General features: G+C 41.4%; 1 protein-coding gene across 4 annotated transcripts in view; it reads right to left on the bottom strand.

Moving 5' to 3' along the window:
• Positions 1-20,979, bottom strand: part of LOC113130291 (semaphorin-3F-like) — a 54,606-nt gene extending 33,627 nt beyond the window's left edge. For all 4 annotated transcript variants that reach the window (XM_026306780.1, XM_026306781.1, XM_026306782.1 and 1 more), the window contains exons 1-2: positions 20,573-20,979; positions 18,474-18,640 (exon numbers count right to left, since the gene is read on the bottom strand). In XM_026306780.1, the coding sequence (XP_026162565.1) occupies positions 18,474-18,591 (118 nt within the window). In that variant the 5' untranslated portion in view covers positions 18,592-18,640; positions 20,573-20,979. The remainder of the gene's footprint in view (positions 1-18,473; positions 18,641-20,572) is intronic.
• Between the last annotated feature and the right edge of the window lie 463 nt (positions 20,980-21,442).

Below are 21,442 nucleotides of genomic sequence, written 5' to 3'. Positions count from 1 at the left end.
TTTCAACACATTACAAGGAAATGTGCGTGTCAAAATGTATTTAGTGACTTCAAGTACCAGGTTTAACCAGGTTAAACAGTGACAAGTAGTACAGTTTGTGGGCAACATTTAACTCTACAGGTGTCTTGGCTAGAACTCTACTTAGCTATAAATGCAATGCAGGACTCAAATGACTAAGCATAACATACTCAAATGTATAATTTACACATTTAGACTGAATTTAACTGCACAAAAAGTTCTTTATAGCTGTGTCCCAGTTGAGCTGTAATGGCAGACTGAAACAGTCTGTCCAAGCAGCATTACCTTTAGCTGGGTGCAGATATGCCAGTGGCATAAAGCTCAATTTTCACAGTCTCTTCATTCAGCCATGTTCTTTCCTACTCTTGGAAGTGAGGAACAGCTGTGATTGAAAGTCATTCTCTCAGCTTGACCTTCCTCTGGTACTTCAAAATTTAAAGAGCCCAAACAAGCCCTCTGTCTCACTCATCACTTGATTGCCCTGCAACTCTGCTATGCACTGAAATTGGCAAAGTGACCTTGATGAGAGAAATATCCAACTGTCAATCATTGATTGCCAGGACTTTTTACACATTCACTTAAGGGCTCCCCTTTCACATTAGATCAATATCAGTCAAAATGCAGTCAGAGTAACACAGGGGAGTGGCTATTAAGGGTAGCCTCAGGGACTGGGCAGTCAATCCAGGAGAACTGGACAAGGGAGGGGTCTCAGTACACACAGCATGACAAGATCCACCACCGGATTCCTAATAAAAACACATTTTGAGTGTCTATCTTTCCTGTTTCAGCCCTAAACAATGAAGCAACACCAGAAGAGGTCAACAATGGTCTACCAGTATGTCGTACCGCAGGCAGAGCTTGATTAAGGACAGCTTCAGTTTATTACAATTTATAGGTTTAGATTTGTAAAACGTGTTGCAGCAATGTTGTTAAAAAGAAGAGAGGCAAAATGCGGGAAGCCAGGCAGTCACATTTGCGTTAAACAAACTCTAAACTCAGCCAAACTTATTTAGAAAGGAAATAAAACATAGGGTAAAATTATTCCAAACACTGAGCTACATTAGTCACACTATAGACTGTTAAGACTACTCTTGAATTTTCTTTGCAATAAGGGATTATTGCCAATATTGTGCGTGGACCCACAATCTGTTCTACCCCCTTAACTGGTTGGGATTATGTATCTACACTGTTACAGCTTGTCTGACGAGGCTAACTATTCATTTCCTACTGTCAAATGTTGTCAAAACCCTTCTCCCGGATCTCAGCAATTACTTGAGCAAAATGTCATCATAACTTACAGCAATGAAACTATGAAGATAAGATCTAAGTAGTAATAAACCAGAATTATCCTATAAAACCTTTTAAACAGTGTTCTCTGCTGGGTGAAAAGACCTGTTAAGCACCAGCTACTTTTCTTTTCAATAGAAACTAAATCCTCTTTTCAAATGAAAGAACACCTGAGACCAGGGGGGGAAAGAAGAGAGCCAATCCTTACATGCAACCACTGCATTCCACAGAAAAACAGAATCCATAAATGGGCAGTAAAGTAAACCACATCAGGGCACATAAACCTACTGACTATTCTGGCAGTCTGCAAAGTGTCAGGTGAAAAGGTTGCTGCCCCGTCCCATTTATTCCTGGATAGCATATTTGACATGGACTCAACTGTTAATCCAGACAAAATCCTACTGGGTTTCTCTACCAGGATGGACTTAGTTGACTGGAGGCGGCTGAGGGATTGCAGGGCTACGTTGCCGCTTAGCCACGACTGTAAGCATCACGCTCTGGTTGCGTTTTCTGCCAGAGCTCTGCACTCCCCATAATGACTCATTGATCTGAGCTTCTCAATCTCTGCCCGTCTTATCTCAGCTAATGGGGCGGCATCATGGTCTGTCACCATCTGCAGTCTCTCTGACTGAGTGCACTTAGAGGTCAACGCTGTTGCTCTCAAACAGCGCTGCACTACAATCAGGCAAAAGAAAGCTCTATGTATCTCTCTATCTCTCGCCCTTTTTTGACACTCCCTCTGACAACCTATGGGGCTGTTTTTTTGGAGTGCTGTGATATAGTTACTTTCCTCCAGGACTTCCTTTTATCATTTCAATAACAAACTCACACTTCACACATCCATAATTCTTCTCAGTGCATGATAGCCTTGCTTTGACCCCAAACATATCAAGCTCACAAAGGGCCTCCTCTGCACATACCCATGAAAGGCTCTCGAACCCACAGTCATCTGTAACTTTTGAGGCTGGCACGACAGCAGAATGCAGCAGGGAGTACATTGGGAGGGGAGGAGAGGGCAGATGGGAAGTAGAGACTAAATAAAAAGTCTGAATTGTACAAACAAGTTCACTGTACAACAATGCACGTCCCTCAGCAGGCGCACTCACTCTGCTTTCCCTGTTGGCCAGTATTACTGAAGTTATGAGAAGAAAGAATTTTTACAAAGAAATGCAACTGCAAAAAACTTTAGTCCATGTTATGTGGGTTTTCATTAAAAATCTGCCCTACAGTGAGGGAGATTTTTCAACCAGTTTAATGCCACCTAAATCACTCTGATCTTCTGTTTTCTATATCCCTGACTGAGAAGAGGAGGTGTGTAGCCACACCATGAATTTCCTTGAAAACCATCCTAAATCATTTTGTGGATTTAATATGGGGGAGGAAATTGTACATTTAATCAAATTCTTCTGCTCCCATCCACTGGACACAATATTAATCCCATATGACCTGGGGTCATTTCTCTGGGACACAAGCCGGCAAGAGTCTACAAAAAGAAAACACTTTCAGAAAAGAAGAGCTCATCCCATCTAGCCCACACATCCTAATCTGTCCCCCCATCATCTCTCTTCCTCATTAACCAAGAGGAAACCTGCCTCTCTTGACTCGGCCATGCCTGAGGTGACAGCCACACATGACAGCAGACATACAGGCAGCTTGACAGCCGTGGAAATAACCCGAGCTTTGGCAAAAATATAAACTCGGCCTCCCTGCGAGATTTTAATGACCAGTCAGTCTTTCCCCACTTGGGTTTAAATTCACCACGGCGAGACACACCTCACAGCCCTGACATTTGACTGACAGGCAGGATATCCTACTCTGTGACCCTGTAGCCCTCTGCTTCAGCAGTTCTGGCAGTAGGTAATGAGCTATGGAGGAGGTCGGAAGTATGGATTGCAAAGTGGCTATAAGAACAGCTTTTGTTTTGAGTAAATTCCAAGCTGGTAAAGACTAAAAAACAGCAGGGAGGAGGCATCTCAGGCCTAAAAGACTTTCACTGACTTTCTCACTGCTATACAGTGAAGGCTGTACAACACTGGAAATTATTTATCCATTTATCAAGTGAGCCACAAATGATAGACAAATAAGGGCTAGAAGAAGACAATCGAGAAATATCAGGAGAGGGAATAAGCTGAACTTTATACCAGCTTTTGAAAATGTCCACCTTTAATGGACCTTTACGGCTCCTCTTTGGAGTTTAGTTCTTTAGTGGGTGTTCAGACCAAAAAACAACATTAGCATGAAAAGACTGTTGGTGAGGCTGTGTTGCTACATATACAAAGAAGGTTATATATGATCTAAGAAGTTCAGATTGAAGCATCATGGCCAAAAACCCTTTTGTGGCTTAGGCCAGTTGGCCACTACGTCCCACTTAAGGAATGCAAGAGATGCAGTAACCAGGTTATGGAAAGTTATCCATTCAGTTTACCATCCATCATGATGTACTTAAGTGGACAACACAGTGTGCTGCTGTGTCTCAGCAGAAGTTCAGCCAGGTTAAACATTTTTGGTGGACGACCCTGTGCTTTCCTGTATCGTGCTTTAATTATATTCCTTCAGAAACTGTGTTTGTATTCTTTCAATATTTTCTGACAGGAGTGTCAGACTTGTTTTATTACAAAATATAAGAATATTCCCTAATCATTTTTAAGTTACGGTTTATTTATTCTGATAGGGAATGATTGCAGTGAGCAGGAGGTTTGCAGGAAATGTGGCATTACTAGTTGTGTGTTTCTTATTAGAAGAATGTAATGGTGCCTTTTTAAAAACAGCTCTGGAGCTACTCCATAACCCTCTACAAGCAAATTTAAATCGTTTCTTTTTTACCAACAGCAAACTGTGGACAGAACAGTCTCATTCTCACACTCTTTCATGGCCCTGCAGCACCCAGCAATTAACTGTCAATTTTATATGAAACCCAGCATGCACTGAGCCTTTCATGTCCCAAAAGACAACATTATTCAATTTCTTACACTTTGCCAAGCTCAGTTCTAATGTGTTAGCAGTTAACATGGCATGTTATCTTTGGCTGCACATATGCACAGTAGATACAGCCGTGGTGATAACATTAACTTTTTTCATGTAATTTGTAATAAGAAAGCTTCAACTTAGATTGGGAAGGCAACTACCAAATACTTTCTTTCTAATTAAGTGACTTCATCTGTTCGTTTCATTATCAACTTGACAAAAATGGTTCTATTACAAACATTTTCATGACCATAGATCTACACTCTGTAAATCAGGATGACATGCAGCTGTAAGCTTTATCTCGGACTGTATACACTTTGCATTTAAATCTTGATAAAGCTGCCTCTCGGTTACTGCTATCTCAGAGTTATATGTTAATCTGATCTGGAAAGGAACACACACCTAACGCCATATTTTGGCTGCACCCCAACCTTTCTTTCTCTTACTCTCTCTGTATCAACACTGCAGGCACTGCACAGCTGTGAACATGACAGAGCCTCTTGCCCCACCTGCATGATGTTTCTGAAAAACATCTTAATTGACACAGCAATTAAGCTAGACAAGTCAAAACAGAGCTCTTCTGGAAACACCTTGTGAGGAGAGAGTAATCTGCCTCCCAGGGCAAGTTTATATTGAGTACGTGGAGTGTTCATCAGAGATGTATGGCTTGTATCTCAGCCACAGAGAGTTCACTGCAAAGAAAATATTTGGGAATAACATGTGATTAATTGCAGTATGTCAGCACTGGGAACGGTGGGAGATTAATTGGTGTACATCGTCATTAAAGGGTCACGTATGAGCCCATTTACAACTGATTATGTATGTGTTAGATAACTGCCAATGTTCCAATCCACAAACAGGTTATTAGATTTCTGTATCCTGTTTGTCTCCTTCTAAGAAGGTTTGTATTAAACTGAAATTAAACAAACTAAATCGGATAGCCTCTTGCAGTAAAATGGTTGCTTTTACTAGTTAACCTATATCTGTCAAATGTTTTTACATGCAATGATCATTTTGATCAAAATCAAAGCTAATGTGACCTGTTTCCGGGTTGTGCAAGTTGATTTTCATACCACACTAATGCTGGTCTGACAGGTACATCATTACAAACACATTCAGAACTATGGTTTGGATTATGGTCAGCAATAATGTGCATGCAATTTATAGTTAAGGGAGCAAGACCGACTATAAAGGACTGGTGCTTTAAAGACATTAGCAGTATAATGTTTCACTGGGTGTATAAATCACTCCTGGTTTGGCAGCAGTACAATGTGGGTGAGCTGCTATGTACAAGCAAACAAAAGACCTAGAAATACCCTTAGTATTATCATGCAAACAATTAGTGCAAAACATCCCTATGTGTTCTTATTGTTATATATTCACTTTACTCTTGTGTTGTAGATTAGAAAGTGCAAAGCTTTTGTAGCAGCAGTTTTATCAAGTGGTTTGCCTGATATGAAGGAGAGATAAGTCCTAAATATCCTCCTCACTGCACAGCCTGGTGAGGTTAACAGTGATGTATTGCTGGCAAGGTCTCATTTTTCAAATGATATTCATCACAATCAACCTCCAAGGCCTTTTAATTTCCGAATGAGCATGTGAAAGATGAAGTTGGAACCAAGCTTTAGGTTCCATGAAAAAAAAAAAAAAAAGCATTTAACAGTAGCACTTCTCTTGATAATATTTATCACTTGCCACTCCTAAATTCTGACGGAATCAATTGTATGCCACATTAAAGAAAGTAAGGATGAAATGCAATACTGGCACAGGCTGGTATCTTACACCTGTGGAAATAGCATTTAATTGGACTGGATTACTTTGTAAATATTAGTTACAAAGGACCTCGTGTGAGACACAAAGCATTGAACAAAAGTATGACCATATCCACAGGCATATCAACACACATTTAAAATCACATGAAAGCATCCATCACAACAAATTCACAAATTATAATAGAAGATTAAAAAGGAGAGGAAACAAGTTGACAGGTAAACTACCAGGTGTGTCAGATGCTGTCCATGGTCGTGACAGCTGTTTTCATGGGTGGATCAGACTTCCCCTCTGATTAACGCATATAAGTGAGTTTCTTGACATCTCAAGAGGCAACAATTGAGAAGCAGTTGAGGCATGTTGCTGAGAGAGACAGAACTGGTCACGTTACAGTAACAAAAATGAAAAGACCCTAGCTGAAAAAAACAAAAAAACAAAACAAAAAAACACATCACTGCAATTGTTAGTAGGAGGCCATGGACACATATGGGACAGTTATCACATCAGTAGTATTCACACAGCAGCTTCACCTCTCTGTATAACCTGACCATACACACTCCACACACACAAATTGCATTCAATTTCATGTCCAATGCAGCACTCCACCTATGAAAAAAACACATTTGGAAACTAAGTGCGGCTCCAAAACAGCTCAGAAGTTATGTCGTAATTTGCGAATAATTTCCACCCACTCTCCAGTGAAGCCAGTGAGTCTTATGGTGCCCTGGAGATTAACCCACAAACACAAACACATGACTGAGCTTCACCGTGGGCGCGCAACCTCGAGAGAATGAAGAGTTAATTCCACTGTGCATTCCATCCTCTCGGTGTGTCATTAAAAGCGGCACATCTCACCTAACCATCGTTTATCTCTCTACTGATAATTAGTTCAGATCAATTACCCTTACTCAGTGCCGCTTCCACATTAAGAAAGCAGGAAGGGCCACTTATTCATTACTGCTCTTTTTGCCAGTCTTTTAAATACTCCCACGGGTTGGTTCCACTAGCGTTTTTTTTTTTTTTCCTGCTGGAAGGCCTCCATTAAAAAACCATCGTTCACCACAGGGTCCAGCGCGTGACAGAGGTGGGCGCTGGGACCCCCTGGAAACCCCTCTCTGGTTGCACACTGTGGCAGAAAACGGAGGTTAACTGGCTTAATTACAGGCTTTAAAACAGCAAACACTTGTCACAGTTGAGTTGCATTACTGAGCTCGGTCCGACAGAGTTATGAGCAGAAACAGAGAAACACTGCAAAGGTGTGTGATGACATCAATCATTACCCACCTGAAGTGGAGTTAGGAAGTTTGCTCTAGTCGTGAAGGCGGCAGAAATACAACCACAGCGGTGACAAATGTATGGATGATTGCCTGATAACACACCAGCGGAGCTGAATTCCACTTAAGTGAGAGAATATGGGCACATCCAACAGTCCACAATTACTGACTTTCTGTGGGCGCAACTTTGTACCCTGGAAAGTTCATCCAACAAAATTCTACACTTTCTGCAACTCTATTCCTCACTGAGTATCCTGGCTGGCTGTCTTGTATTTCAACCCTGCATGAAAAAACATAAGCATGTCAAAACTGGAAGGGCGGGAGAAGGCAAGTGAGGGTAAAACCTGATCCACATTGTAGCCCATGAGAGAGACTTTGGCCTGATTCAGAACTTGGAGGGAAAGAAGTAGGAGTGAAATCCTATCCTGCACTCTGCCTGCCTCTCTTCCTCCTCTTCCTCCTCTTCCTCCTCTTTCCTCTGTCTCGCCCTCCCTCTCTCAGAGAGCTTCATCTTGGACTCCAGGCCTGTTTGTCTTTTCACAGAAAGGAAATGCAAAGTAGGCTGCACCGAAACTCTGGGAAACACCACAGGACGTCCCTAGGGGGGAAATTAAATACAGCCACTAAGATCCACACAGTAAAGTGGCAATAAAGTATTCATTAACCCTCCATTGAAGGGTAAGCAGGGAAACAAGCAAATGAGTTAAGAAGTCAAACAGGGACTTAGAGCACACAGCAACACCACCCCCTCTCATCTGAAGATTTACAAAACAATGACAGGACTTGCAGAGCTCAAGAGCATGTACACGCCGCTCAGACAAGCAGGGTGATCAGAGAATCAATTGAGTTAGAGAACAAAGTGAGCAAAATCACCATAGTTTCACAAACTTTCCCCCACCCGATACTTAGAATCCTCTGTGATTTTATATTGCAACATTTCGCCCACTGTGGGTTTGGCAAAGCGCCTGGCTGGAGTGGAGGATGTAAACAATCCCTTTTGCTCCTCTTGATGTTCATTTTCCCTCCAATTTAAAGACCTCATTTTTCATCTCCATTCTAAACTGCTGTCCGCTCTCCACAGAGCCGCTCCTTGGACCTGGACTGAGGAATCTATAGGCAGCGGAGAGAAAGGCATGCGGGATGCTGTGCGTTGTATTCATTGACAGAAAAGGCCTGATGCCAGTTTGACACCCACCCCCAGGTCTCCCAGAATGTGAATGAACTTCTGTGAATAAGAGGCAAACCTACACAGACGCCCCTGCAGCTATAGGACCATCAGCGAGAGAAGAGTGTGTGGGCGATGCCAAACAACAACAACAACAACAAGAGGAGCTGCATGCTAGGGTTCCTCTTTTAACACTTCTTCACCAATAAAGAGGAGGCACCAGCACTGTAGGGTGCCTGAAAGGATGTGTCGTTGACAAAAACAGCCTGTCGGAGGGTCACCGCTGGCCCCGGCCCAGCCTCAATGGATGTGATCAAGACTCCGTCCCTACACGTTGCAATTAACACCTACTCCACCAACATGCAGGAGGCAGCAATAGGGAAATCTCCACATCAGCATTTCAAAACCATGGCACTACAAAAGCATCAAAGTGCATGCATTCTATTATCCCTGAGTGCTCTTGTGAGCTAAACTCTTTAGTGTGTCTTCCAAACAGCCTCAGTTCCCCTTTCCAAAGTCAAATACTGTATGACCTCATCACTGACAAGATGAGGAGGTAGGAGGCAGTGAGCAAACATGCTGAAAGGACTGGATGGGAGGTTTGGGTGAAATGCTGACTACAATTTACTCTCAACATGCTTGAGTGAACTTGAAAACAATGATCAATATGGAAGCCTGTTTCTGCAAACTAATTTCACTCTGACTTGCTAACAAAATGGCCTGATACTGAGTGGAAGAGGTCCATAATATAAAACCAAATTAAAGCAGCCAAATTCCAGTCAGCCCCTGTTTGATCTTTTGATCTGATACCTAACTCAATCTAATCAGTGCAGCCATCTTCGCTGATTAACCACTGATTAACAGCAACCACACACATCATACTTGGAGAACACGGTGCATTTGAAGAGTTTAGTTAACTTATTCATGGCTTCTATTCTTGCACACTAGGCATTCATAGCTCTTAATGTTAAACACACTCAGCCATTTTAATATGTACTCAATCCCAGTGTCAGCAAACCACTGCACCATCATTGGTATGACGTAATGTTTATATAACTTTTGTAATGAGTAGTTCTGCAACCACTAGCAAGATTATCACGAAACAAAGATGATGTGCCAATGAAGTGAAATCAGTTTATTTACAAGCTTTTTTTCCCAGTGCATGCCTGAGAACCTATGTCTCTTTCTTTTCAAGCCCGCCCATTACTCTAGCTATGACTGAATTCACGTGTTACATAGTATATTATGCAGTGGTGGAGAGTAACTAGATACATTTGTTCTTCTGTTGTACTGTTCTTAAGCACAAACTTGATGTACTTCTGTTTGCAGGAGTAAATATATAAGAATTTATATTTATATGTGAGAATTTGCTATTTTCTTTAATTAGTCCAACAATTGTAATTTAGTTGAATAATTCTGCATTGTTTGGATTGTTGGTTGGTCAAAATCAGCACTGTGAAAATGTTACTTTGTGCATTTGTCACTATTTTATAATACTATACTACTATAATACTTTTTTTTTTTTGCTAATTTATTCATGCCCAACATGTCAGCTGTACATGTCATGTTCTGATCTGTACATGACACACAATTGTGATCTGCTTCATTTTAGCGTTATAGTGCAATGCACTCTCCCAGTCACGGTGTATTTACTGTATAGCTCAGAGAAGAGAGGTCACATCAGGGGTTACAAATTTCAGCACAGAGGAAATGATACACATGTGAAAGTCAAACTGCTACTGACAGAGGGTGAGAAATTATGTAGAGCTTGAAGTTCAGGAGGGGAGGAGGTGAGTCACAGTGGCCTTGACCTGCCCAGTCAGGGTCACGCTCTCCCACTTGACCTTTCTGAGAAACTCCCATATACTTAATGTCATCAGAGAATAACACATGTATTGAGGCTTTAAGAAAACATTTGTTAGGACTCCTATTGATACACCATCCAAAGGCAAGATGCCTATAATTGATATATCATACAGTACAATATGTGCTATGCCAAGATCATAAAAACTGCAGCCAACAAGTGGTAAAAACCGTAACAATCTGATGTCTGAAATCTGACCAAAAGACACAGAAACAAAACCTTCCAGAGCAACTAGTTGAGCAAAAGAGAGTGGCTGTGATTCAGCGATTTCAGGGTGATATGAGGTGCTTCTTAACAATGTATTTAAAGCCTGTGACAGCAAAAAGGGCGTGACTCTGTGAGGTAACCATTTGGAAGCAATAAGGAATGAACAAGATTGAACAAGTAATGGTGTTTAGTAGCAAAAAGCAAGCCATGCATCTTTTTGCATCTTAGCACAGAGCAGGGACAGGACATGTTGTGTGCAGGGCTGCAGCCACAGGCACTGGGGTTCGCATCCCAAAGGCTGGTTTGACAGCACTTGGCTTCAAACTAGATAAGCGTAATGACAGACAAGAAGACAGAGAGGTGGAGGAAGGCAATATGGGAGAATTTGCAGAGGCCAAAGACGAGGTCATGTGCAGCATTCTCAATGAGTTGTACAGCAGCGGAAAGAAGTACCTGGATAGACTCCAAGGGAACTGCTGAAACCCAGACAATGGATGACTAAAATCTGAGTATCACCTACATTTCATGCACCATATATAAATAGCAATGTCTTGTCTGCTGATCTAAGATAAAACAGTTCGTCAGTGAGCTGTAAAGGGAGTCAACCATGTCTGTGTAAAGATGACCAGATAAAGAACCACTTCACAATAATAAATGAATTTAGAGTTGTTCACCTGTGTGGCAGTTGAATTCATTTTCCCTCACATGTTCTTACCAAACTTTTACTACTTTCTTATCTTATTTTGCACCTGATTCACAGGGTATCAACATGTCATTGTGAACCCTTTGTGGAACTTGGGTCCAGTTTTGAGCTATATCCATGAAAGCATGTAAATCCACTGAACCATTACTCTACCTGACACCTTAATCTGCCACAAGACAAACACTAGTGCTAAGAATATACAGTCCCAGCGGCAGCTCAAAGACAAAGCCAGTCTGAGCCCTCAACCTGTTTATCCAGTCTCCACCAATGTCCTGTTTTCATGGGTGAGAAAAGACACCAAATCCCTCAGGAAGTCTTTATTATGCCACCTAGAAAAGAGGACCAACCATGAAGTTTGGCAGGTGTGCCCAGTACCTGGTCGTAGACTCAGGTGAACCTGGGCTGAGTGCATGGTTATACTAATACATCAAGCCAAAGAACAATACGTCATTATCTGTTAGCAAATTCCTCAACAAAGGGGTACAACAAAAACAAAACATAATGACTGACAAGTTTCTTCACATCACTGAATATTTGAGCAGGGCTCTCACGAAGTGACTGACTGAGAGAAAAACCTTGCTCTGACAGCTTTTGTAATTGCAGGAAATAACCAAACACTGTCTTTACATATGGAACTATTTACAGCTCCAACATGACAGCCCATATTCTGCATAGGTATAAAACACATAATTGCATGACCTCTCATCTGTTTGTAATGGTTGCTCTAATTCTGTATTTCTGGCTATATAATGAAATGTTGAGGGGAACAATAGTTATATGAACAAAAAAACACATGGCAGATGATGCTGCACTGCTGGAAAGAAATTGATTCACAGTATTTGGAGAATTTTTGGTGCTGTTTTCCAGTCTGATGAGGAGGTGTCAGGGGTGGGGGAAACAGATGCAACAACATGTCCATGAAAGACAAGACAGACCGACAACGCTAGGTCCTCCATCTGAGAGACGATATTAGTTTCACAGGAGGCGAGGCACTGACAGAGCCTGCAACCCGACTCAGGAGGCATTCCCATGCCAGGGGAAGAAAAATGAGTAGGAAAGGGAAGACAGACAAAACTGCAGCAGGAAACCAAGCATTCACCAATGAGGTAGACTATATTTAGATGCCACTCTGTCACCTTCAGCTTCCCCTGCCCACAAGAATCCCCTGGAGATGTATGAGAGCCTTGTTACCTCCTAGGAGTTCACTGCACACACACAATGCATCCAGCAACCACTGGTCAGATGTTGGAGAAATAGAATCCAAGCACTGATATCATTCCTTCTTTTATCATTAACATTAGGACCACCCAAGCAGCCTGCACTATACTTTACAAGCTTGCTGGGATATTGCATGAGAATCAAGTAGAGCAAGGTGCCAAGTGGCCATATTCTAAGACATTCAAATACAATGACTCAATTCATGGAGCATCATAAAGAAAGGCCTGTGTGTGTTTAACAAAAAGAGAATATAACAGATATTCCAGGGACTGCAGTGTCATCACTGGGTGGGAGGTGCAGACAGTGCTGACGGTTGGCTATGAGATGACATTGTGACCGCAATTTTATTTGCAGTGGGAAATTGGCACCAAGACTACTGCTGGATTCAGGGGCAATGTGCTGAAAGCTGCCAACAGACTCATCTTGTTGTGAAGACTATCACACATCTGTCCCACACATACACCTGCTAAGAAGTAGGTGAAAATGGTACAGGACCATTTTCTATAATTCTAATGCACATTAACCAACAAATGTAATAGTTTAGGTTAAGTGCAAAGCTTAATGGGGATTAAACTGTGCCACATTTAAATGCAATCATGCAATATACACATAACATTCATTTTAATCACTGAGGTGTATAAAACTAATTGATAATTGATCATTAATTTATTCATCAAGATACCAAAAAAAATCCAGCTTCTAAATCATGAGAATAAATTGCTTTTTATTCTCCTAAACTGTAGTAAATTGGATATCCTTGGGTTTAAAACATCTGATGCAATCAGGCTATTGATGCAGTTTTACCTTTAATTTAATGTGTTACACACCAAACAGCTAATGTATACCAACAAAGGTGTGCCTTCAAGGCAATTAATGCAGAATTTGAAAATATGCCATATGAGCCATATGAAAATCAAACAGAAATATATTTATTGTGTGCCTCTGGTGCTGTGTTGTAAATCTGACTAAACCCTATACAAAGTGCCCTGTTACTATTGTTCTCCAGCTGTCACCATCATGTTCACTGCATTCCAATGAAAGTGATGTAGCAACTGATCCAGAAATAAAGTGTAATCACGGTCCTATCAGTCATGCACCAAATAGGGGGCTTAGTTCAGGTTATAGCAGCTCACTGACAGGCATCTAATCGATCCCTGATTCCTGACCTGTCAGGGCATTAGACATATATACCATTTAACGATTACCTTCTAAGAGATAATCACCTGGGCTTCAAGTTAAGATGAGGACTGTGACTGGCCAGCTGTCGCATTTTATTTTATCAAAATTGCTGCGTTACCTTTATATAACACATTACTTTTTAATTCTTAGAAAAAATCCTCACGAATTCAAAAACAGAGATAAAGTGTTGTGAAGTCTATATATGAACACACAAACACACACACACCCCCACACACACCTTAGGTAGCAGGAATTCTTCAGTCATGTGCACCACAGTGGAGGATTAACACAGTTTCTGGAACACTGTGCTCAGACCAGACCTCAACATGCACTCAATCAAATTTCAAATGCTTTGCACCGTTAAGAATGGCTTTTTGCCAAACAGGACCTAACAATTAAGTGATGCTTCTGACAGCTGGATCACAGCAGAGGCCAAGCATGGCCGGATCAAGCTGCGTTTGCACTTAGACCACCGTCACCACCCTGCCGACTGTGTTCAATGGTTAACCATGGTGCTACGAATGACTGCTGTGTGTAGAGGGGAGTTTTACACTAAATATAACCTGGCTTAGCTGCTGTGGAGACAAGCTGAGGTCTGGGACATGGCCAAAGTAATAGTGGTTTTCATTGCTTTGTCAGTCCTTACTTTGCTGCCGTGGGGATATATGGACTCAGCCCTCACAAACAGTAATTAGAGATCACAGCCAAACATCAGCAGCAGTGCCAGACTACTGGGGCAGTGGTTTCATGGTTTTTACATGTGGTTTAACAATACTGCAATATTACAGTTAGGATGAAGGTGTGCCAATGTGCTTGAGGTATCCTGAAAATTAAATTGGCAAAAGAAACGGCAAGAGGCAGCTGAACAGGAAGTTATCAGCAATAATCCCCTTGAGCTAATATACCAGTCACACTGCATTTACTTCATAATGCAGGAAAGTGGAATTTGCATCCAATTATGCCAAAGAAATTAAACTTTCGTCAAATACTGAATAGTGAATAAACACTCAGCTCCAACCCTTAAAATGCATTAAGACCTAGTGATAAAGGCATGAGATGTTTTGGACCACTACAGCTGTGAACAGTTTAAACATTTACTAGTGTAAGTGAGAGGGTAGCAGTAAAAAGGGCAAGCCCAGAAATGAACTGATAGCAAACTGTTGACTTATCAAAAACAACTATTCGCTGTAAAGATAAGCTGCTTTCTAGCTCACGTTTTCAGATTTAACGCTTACCACTGTTTATTCTCAGGCAACCATCAGGTCATGCATTAGATACATAACTAAGGCGTAACAAGGGCCGACACATACCACAATGCCTGGCATTTAACCCCAAAGGAGAGTTTCTAACCCTTCACACCGCCACCCACCCACACAGACACTCACACCCGATATAGACTAAAGATTTTGCTGAGGAGTAAAAATAGGAGCCTGCTGTTAGCTGTTCACAGCAAAGTATGTAGGGAAATATTTGGAATAATGAGGAGCCAGAGCTGCCTGCTTTTACTGCCACCTGCATTGCCAGCGGTGAGTGTGTGTTGTGGAAATGTTGACCCACATTCTGGTGTCATCCCTGTGGATTTGGCCTTGTGTGCACTCAGAGGACGGGGATGGGTGGGGGTGGGGGTGGGGGTGCTGTAATCCTCATGATGTTATGGTATTTAAAGGACTTTTCCTTTGTAGAGTCAGAGTATAACTCCATTGCTGTAGTTTTCAGAGCAGCCGTTACAAATTTCATTAACACCATCAGAGGAAAGGTGAGAGTGGCACTGTGTTAATTCTCACATGCTCTTTTTGGTGCATGACACGGCTCCACCCTTGGCAGCGCATTACAACTACACAGCCTTTCAAAGTGGAAATTTAGAATAATGGTGATTCTTGACCCTGTGACTCTGTTTATTCTGATCTAATGTTTACCACAGTCTGTTCATCCAAGCAGACTGACAAAGCTCTTTAAAACAGTACTAAAGGCTTTTAGTCACCAGTTACACCTTCTATGTAAACAACAGCATATAAAACTTAGACTGTGCCTTTCTTTGATTTAGCACAGACTGTGAAATGTTGCTTTGTGACTGAATGAAGCTGTGGCAGCCCAGATTTATGTGCGCTGCAAGGTCTGAAACATGCGGAGACATAAGCATGGATTTAGATTTGTATCTGCACGAACTCAAATATGGGAATGTCGACTCACAGCAGTAATGTTACGTTCTTTGCGAAGCATGGCACAGGGAAAGCTCCCTAAGGCACTCTGCCCATTCAGAAAATCTAGTGTTTTCTGTACATCGCAGTCTAAAAAAAAAACTGCACATATAAATCAGCTGACCTCTTAATGGATTTACGGCCATGACTCACAGAGAGGCGACGCTCTCACACAATCCTTTCACATGTTAATTCAGTAGTTCACTTCAGCGATGGGTAGCTTTACAAAATGGGTGATTTAACTGCGATAGATTCTAATAAATCTAGAGTGATGATGTCACCGTACAAAAACTCCACAACTCAAGAAGACAAAGGTAGTCACTAAATTAAAAATTACATGGCTCCTAAGAACTAACAGTAGTAAATAAACTTCAAAAGACGACTGATTTAGTGAAATTTAGTGAGCTCCACAAATGTCAGCAACAGAAAATGCTAAAAAAAAAAAAAAAATTTGAGTTTGTACTTGATCCCCGTAAGATCAATAATTATAGTTGACTGTATCAGGATAAACAGCCAGAAGTACCAGATCAGTGCCATTAAACTATTACAGAAGAAGATGATCACCAGTGAAATTTCAAATTGGTGGAAAACAAAGTAAAAAGCAAGAGGTAAATGTGAAATTTATGTTTGTTTCATGTATTTAACTTAGGAAAGATGCAGTCTGCTCCAGGCTAAGATTTAACAAAGCATGCTTCCAAGGTTTATTGCTTTATAAACTCTAATTTGACTAAAATGTGCATAAGTAGGTACACATTCTGTCGTCTGGGCATTTTGAGACTGTTTTGGCTGTATTCACTACCAAAAAAGGTGCTCGCCCTTTCATAAAAAATGCTGTGCACATTACATGAAGCCAAAGCTAAGCGATTAGGTCCCATGATTTATTCAACCTGCTTTTAATAGGGAAGTGAGGGCCTCCCAGTCTGATGGAGGTCATGGTTCTTAACCTCGCTCCTCAGCTACTGAGTTAATAAGTTTGGAACATGTGTTTAGTTCAGCACAAAGCAAAAGATTCAGTTTTATAGCTGCAATTTGAGCTCTTTTCACAGTGCGACACACTGCTATAATCATCAACAATTATAAACAGGGAACTGATAATTAACATGCTCTTTTCCTTTGACCCATACTAAAAAACGGCATAATGTCCACACTTTCGGTTCTGTTGTGTTCCATTAAAGTTGCTGCTCAGAGGCAAACTGCCTTTCCAAACAGCTCAAGCAAAAACTTAACACATCACGATGCATCAGGGGAAGTGCAGCCAGCTTGCCAAGGTAAGGACTACATGGGCCTCTCAAAAAGCAATTAAGGGCGAGAGTCATAATATTGAATAGAGAGGGGGGTGCATTCCTCTGAGAGAGGCAGCAGCAGTAGACTGTGAAATTCATATTGACTGGAGAGGCAAACACACACACAGGTAAGCAGGAGAGCTGAGCATTTTCCATCCAGCTTGTCAGCCAAAGAACAGTGCCTGTATTCTACTGCTTTCAAACATGAGTGAGTTCAGCCATCTAAAGATGCACCTACACAAAAGCTTGTCTGCTCACAGAAAAACCTGCATAGCAAAAAAAAAAAAAAAACCAAACACACAATTTAGAAAGTTTTCTAAAAACAACAAACCCTCTGTGTAAAGTAGAGTTTAAAATGATATTTGGAAAATGAAGAAATTGCTGAGCTCTGGATGTGTGCTCACTGATGTGTTAAATCCTACTTGATTAAAGCAGGAAAACGCCTTCAACAATGAACTGTGCCAGTCCACTTAATTAAGTCAACTTGTAGTATGGAGCGCTGGGAAATGGAAAGCAAAGCAAACAGGGGCGCTGCTGCTTGCTCCTTCGTCTTTTCTCTGGATGCTAATCAAAGGCTTGATCTCTGAGCAGGACAGGCCTCAGGGACGTTGCTCTGCTTGGCTGATCCTGGCAATTTGCCCTTGATAATACCCACGCTCTCTCTTTCTGCACCCCTCAGAACCCAGCAACCCATCTCAGCTAATCTGTACAGCTGCTGAAACACACAAACACAGTCGCCTAAAGTACACATCTACCTCACCAGGGAATAATCACATAATAGCCACAGGGTTATTACATGCTCCTTATGATCCTGTCTCCCTTTGTGGCTCCAATTTAGGGATTCCATAATAAAGATGATTGAAGATAAAGACGTTGCATTTGATTGACTAAAACAATCATCATGTATATTATTTCAAAATGCAAATGAACAAAGCATACATTATGAATATGTGCATCTGCCCACTCAGTGTTTGTGTTTTTAATTGTTTGTACAGCATAAGCTGGTGGAATCATCTGGTGGTTATTACAGTGCCTGGAGGTTTGAGGAGGGGGCAGCAAATGAGAGCTGCATGATTTGTTTGCGGTCTGCTCTGCGGTGTAACATGAGCGTCTGGTGATGCTGTAGGTTCTTCCTCTGTAAAAACCTTCAGCACTTACCAGAGCTACAGTCGCTCTGATTGTACAACTATCTTGTCTTCTGTCAGACAATGAGCAAACACATGGCAGAGTTTAAGAAACCAGCACAGAATGAGAAGCGTCTGAAATATTATGACGCCAGCTGCAAACCAGGAAAGAGAAGCAGGTGTGGACGGGAGGGTGGAGGATGAGTTTCAGGTTCCTACCTTTGAAGGAGATGAAAACGCGAGGTGCAGCCAGCAGGTCACTGCTCACTGGGTTCCCGAGAGCGAAGCTGGACAGTGCCAGGAGGGCGTGGACTGTCCACAGACCGTCCAGCTGCATGGTCGACCAGCCTCCAGCAGCACGCAAAGTGTTTCTAGGAAGAAAATCTCTGCAGAGACAAAAAGAAACATGTTAGAAGAGAAGATGCATTCACAACTATACACAGCAAAAAAAAAAAAAAAAAAAAAAAAGCATAAATTAATACATTTCAAAAATGATGCTGCAATAACTGCTTTTGGTTATTAATTTATATGACATGTCAAATATATTGCTCCTAAGGGCCTGCATGTTTTGGCGACACAGAATCGAAGTGTGGAGCTTACACCCAGATCTCTGCGAGCATCACTAAACTGATGAGTCCTGATGGGGATGAGCCAAGCTTTTACAGATGTGTGTACCCACTTCCATTTGGTAAAAATTATGGTTGTTTTTCAGTGTGTGATGAACTGATGGGAAGATCATGCTGTCTGCAGTCAGAGACGCTTGTCCTCTGCTGTTCTTCAAGCACCCAAAACACATTCCTGCTTCATGACACCATATGTGTCTGCTGCTCTCTAATTATGGCTTCACCTAACACCAGGTTATACCACATCCTCACACTCATTATTGAAACAGATATAATTTGTGGTGTCTAAAATAAAATTTTGCTAAAAACCTTGCTAACGGGGTTACAAATGATCACTGGAACAGTTTCACAAGCACTCCCCCCAAATAATATTGGTGGTGGCCATCTAATAAGACTGCAGCTCATTAATAGACGACACCAGGGAGCAACCACAGTGATCCGTTCAGTCATATATCAGGGATCATCAGAAACACCTAACAGCACATCCTTTGCCACCACTTTCCATTTAATGGTGGTGTGTCTGCATTCTGACGAGGTCCAGTCAAATCTTTTCTCACCACACTCATTTTCCAGAACAAAATCCAGAGCTCACTCCCTTCATGTTCACAGCGAGATCACTTCAATCTCTGAATCTCATCTGCCCATGTTTTTATTTCAGACACTGCACCAGATCACCATCTCATGCACACCTTCTGAAACATCAGAGGAGCCGAAGAGTCCTCAGGCTGCACGGCTGGAGTGCATTTATGAGCATAAGCAGCTGTTTAAACCTCGGCTGTTTACTGACAATTTGTTAACCATCCAGCTGTTTATTCTGAGACAGAGGCCAAGTCCTTCACACAAGCAGATGAACTCAAACAGGACGCTGCTCACAAATGAGACTGGAATTGTGGGGCACACACACACACTCACACATTATATTATAGAGCTAAATATATCCACATACGTTCAAGTTTACAAAAGGAGGGTTTATGAAAGCATACAACTGTCCATCACACTGGCCCACATAGATTGAAGAATCACATCCACTGATGCTTTCAGCTTCTACATTGTTTATGTCTGCAAGTTATTAACTGCCATATGCTGGACAAATGCAATACCATTCACTATTACAGCTTACACAGCAGTCAATAAACACAAGTTGGCTTAGGGCTCAGTGAGTAAAGTGACAACATAACCCACATCCTCAATCCCGCTGGTTTATTCAGAGAAGGTCATTACAGAAACATTTTCATATTTCACCATAATAAAAAAAAAACTTATTCTCCACTATGAACGATAAAGAATATGGCAAAATAAAGAATATTAAAGTTTATTCATATAAATTGTTATTCTTCGGCAAGGAGGACTACAAAATATATGCAAGAAACGACAATGTTGATGAAACATGAAATAGAGTAAGATCTGCATGTAACAGACGGGCAGCCTTGGCTACACATGGACGACAAAACTGTAAACAGTCTGGTGTGGTATTAGAGCGCACAGTAAACTGAACAGCAATTAAATAAAATAAATACGTCATTAAAAAGAATTAAGATTATAATCAGTCGGAAATCTGATATAAAAGTATAGCCCTAACCACTATAATAACACACACACACACATATATGTATATATATATATATATATATATATATATATATATATATATATATATATATAATAATGCAATAAAACGTTCTAAATCAGGCTTACCTTATTAATACAGCGTTCCGCCTATAACTCCAGATCCAACCTTGTAAGTCATTAAAGAAACCTATTCCAACAGATCGGTCACTTTCGCCTCCAACTTGGAATTAAAAACAACAACATTAATAATAATAATGAAAATCCCGAAAGTCCCTGTTCAGGAGAGCGGTCTATACCTGTGCGCACTGCGCGGTTATTGGCCCCGGAGTTTTAAGTGCACAGTATAATAAAATGTCAGTTTAAAAAAAAAAAAAGAGGAGAAAATATTTCTCTAGTTTAATCGTGTGCGAGACCGCGAGGCGAGAAGATGTTGTCGCTGCACGACCACAATCAACATCTCGTGGGAAAAAGCAGCTGGAAACAAAGTCCCCGTGGTGTAGAGAGGTCCAGGCACGCACCGAGTGCTCCTCAGGAAAGTTGGGCGCTCCTGTCTGTAGGGAGGCAGGGCGCTAGCAGGTGGATGCAGAGGCCCATTTGCCTTAAACACACCCACAGGGCGGGCAGCGCCGCCCATCAGCCTGCTTGGAGGGGAGACATGATTTACTACCGTATTACACCACAGTGTGCAGTCAGAGAAGCTGTGGCTGGCACGAAGGATGTTCACTACTCATCCGATTTTTTTTTTTTCATAATCTTTGTTATACTGTGTGCAAAAAGTGTCTACCTTTATGAACCAGCCTTTCTGGGTTTATAAGATGTTTAACTAGTGCCTATATAATTTTTAAGGCATTATTGAGAACAAAAAGTGGTGTTGCCAAACTAGTTGATGTTAAAAAGTAAGAAACTGGTTTGATTGGTTTCTCATTTTGTAATAAGTCATGGGGTTCTAAAAGAAGAAAATCATTAAATAAAGGGCTTTAATAACAATGTTTACAG

Source organism: Mastacembelus armatus, chromosome 5 (assembly GCF_900324485.2).
Source record: "Mastacembelus armatus chromosome 5, fMasArm1.2, whole genome shotgun sequence".
Taxonomy (NCBI): Eukaryota; Metazoa; Chordata; class Actinopteri; order Synbranchiformes; family Mastacembelidae; genus Mastacembelus; species Mastacembelus armatus.
Note: the sequence above shows the minus strand (reverse complement) of the source record. Positions and strands in the feature narration are given on the sequence as shown.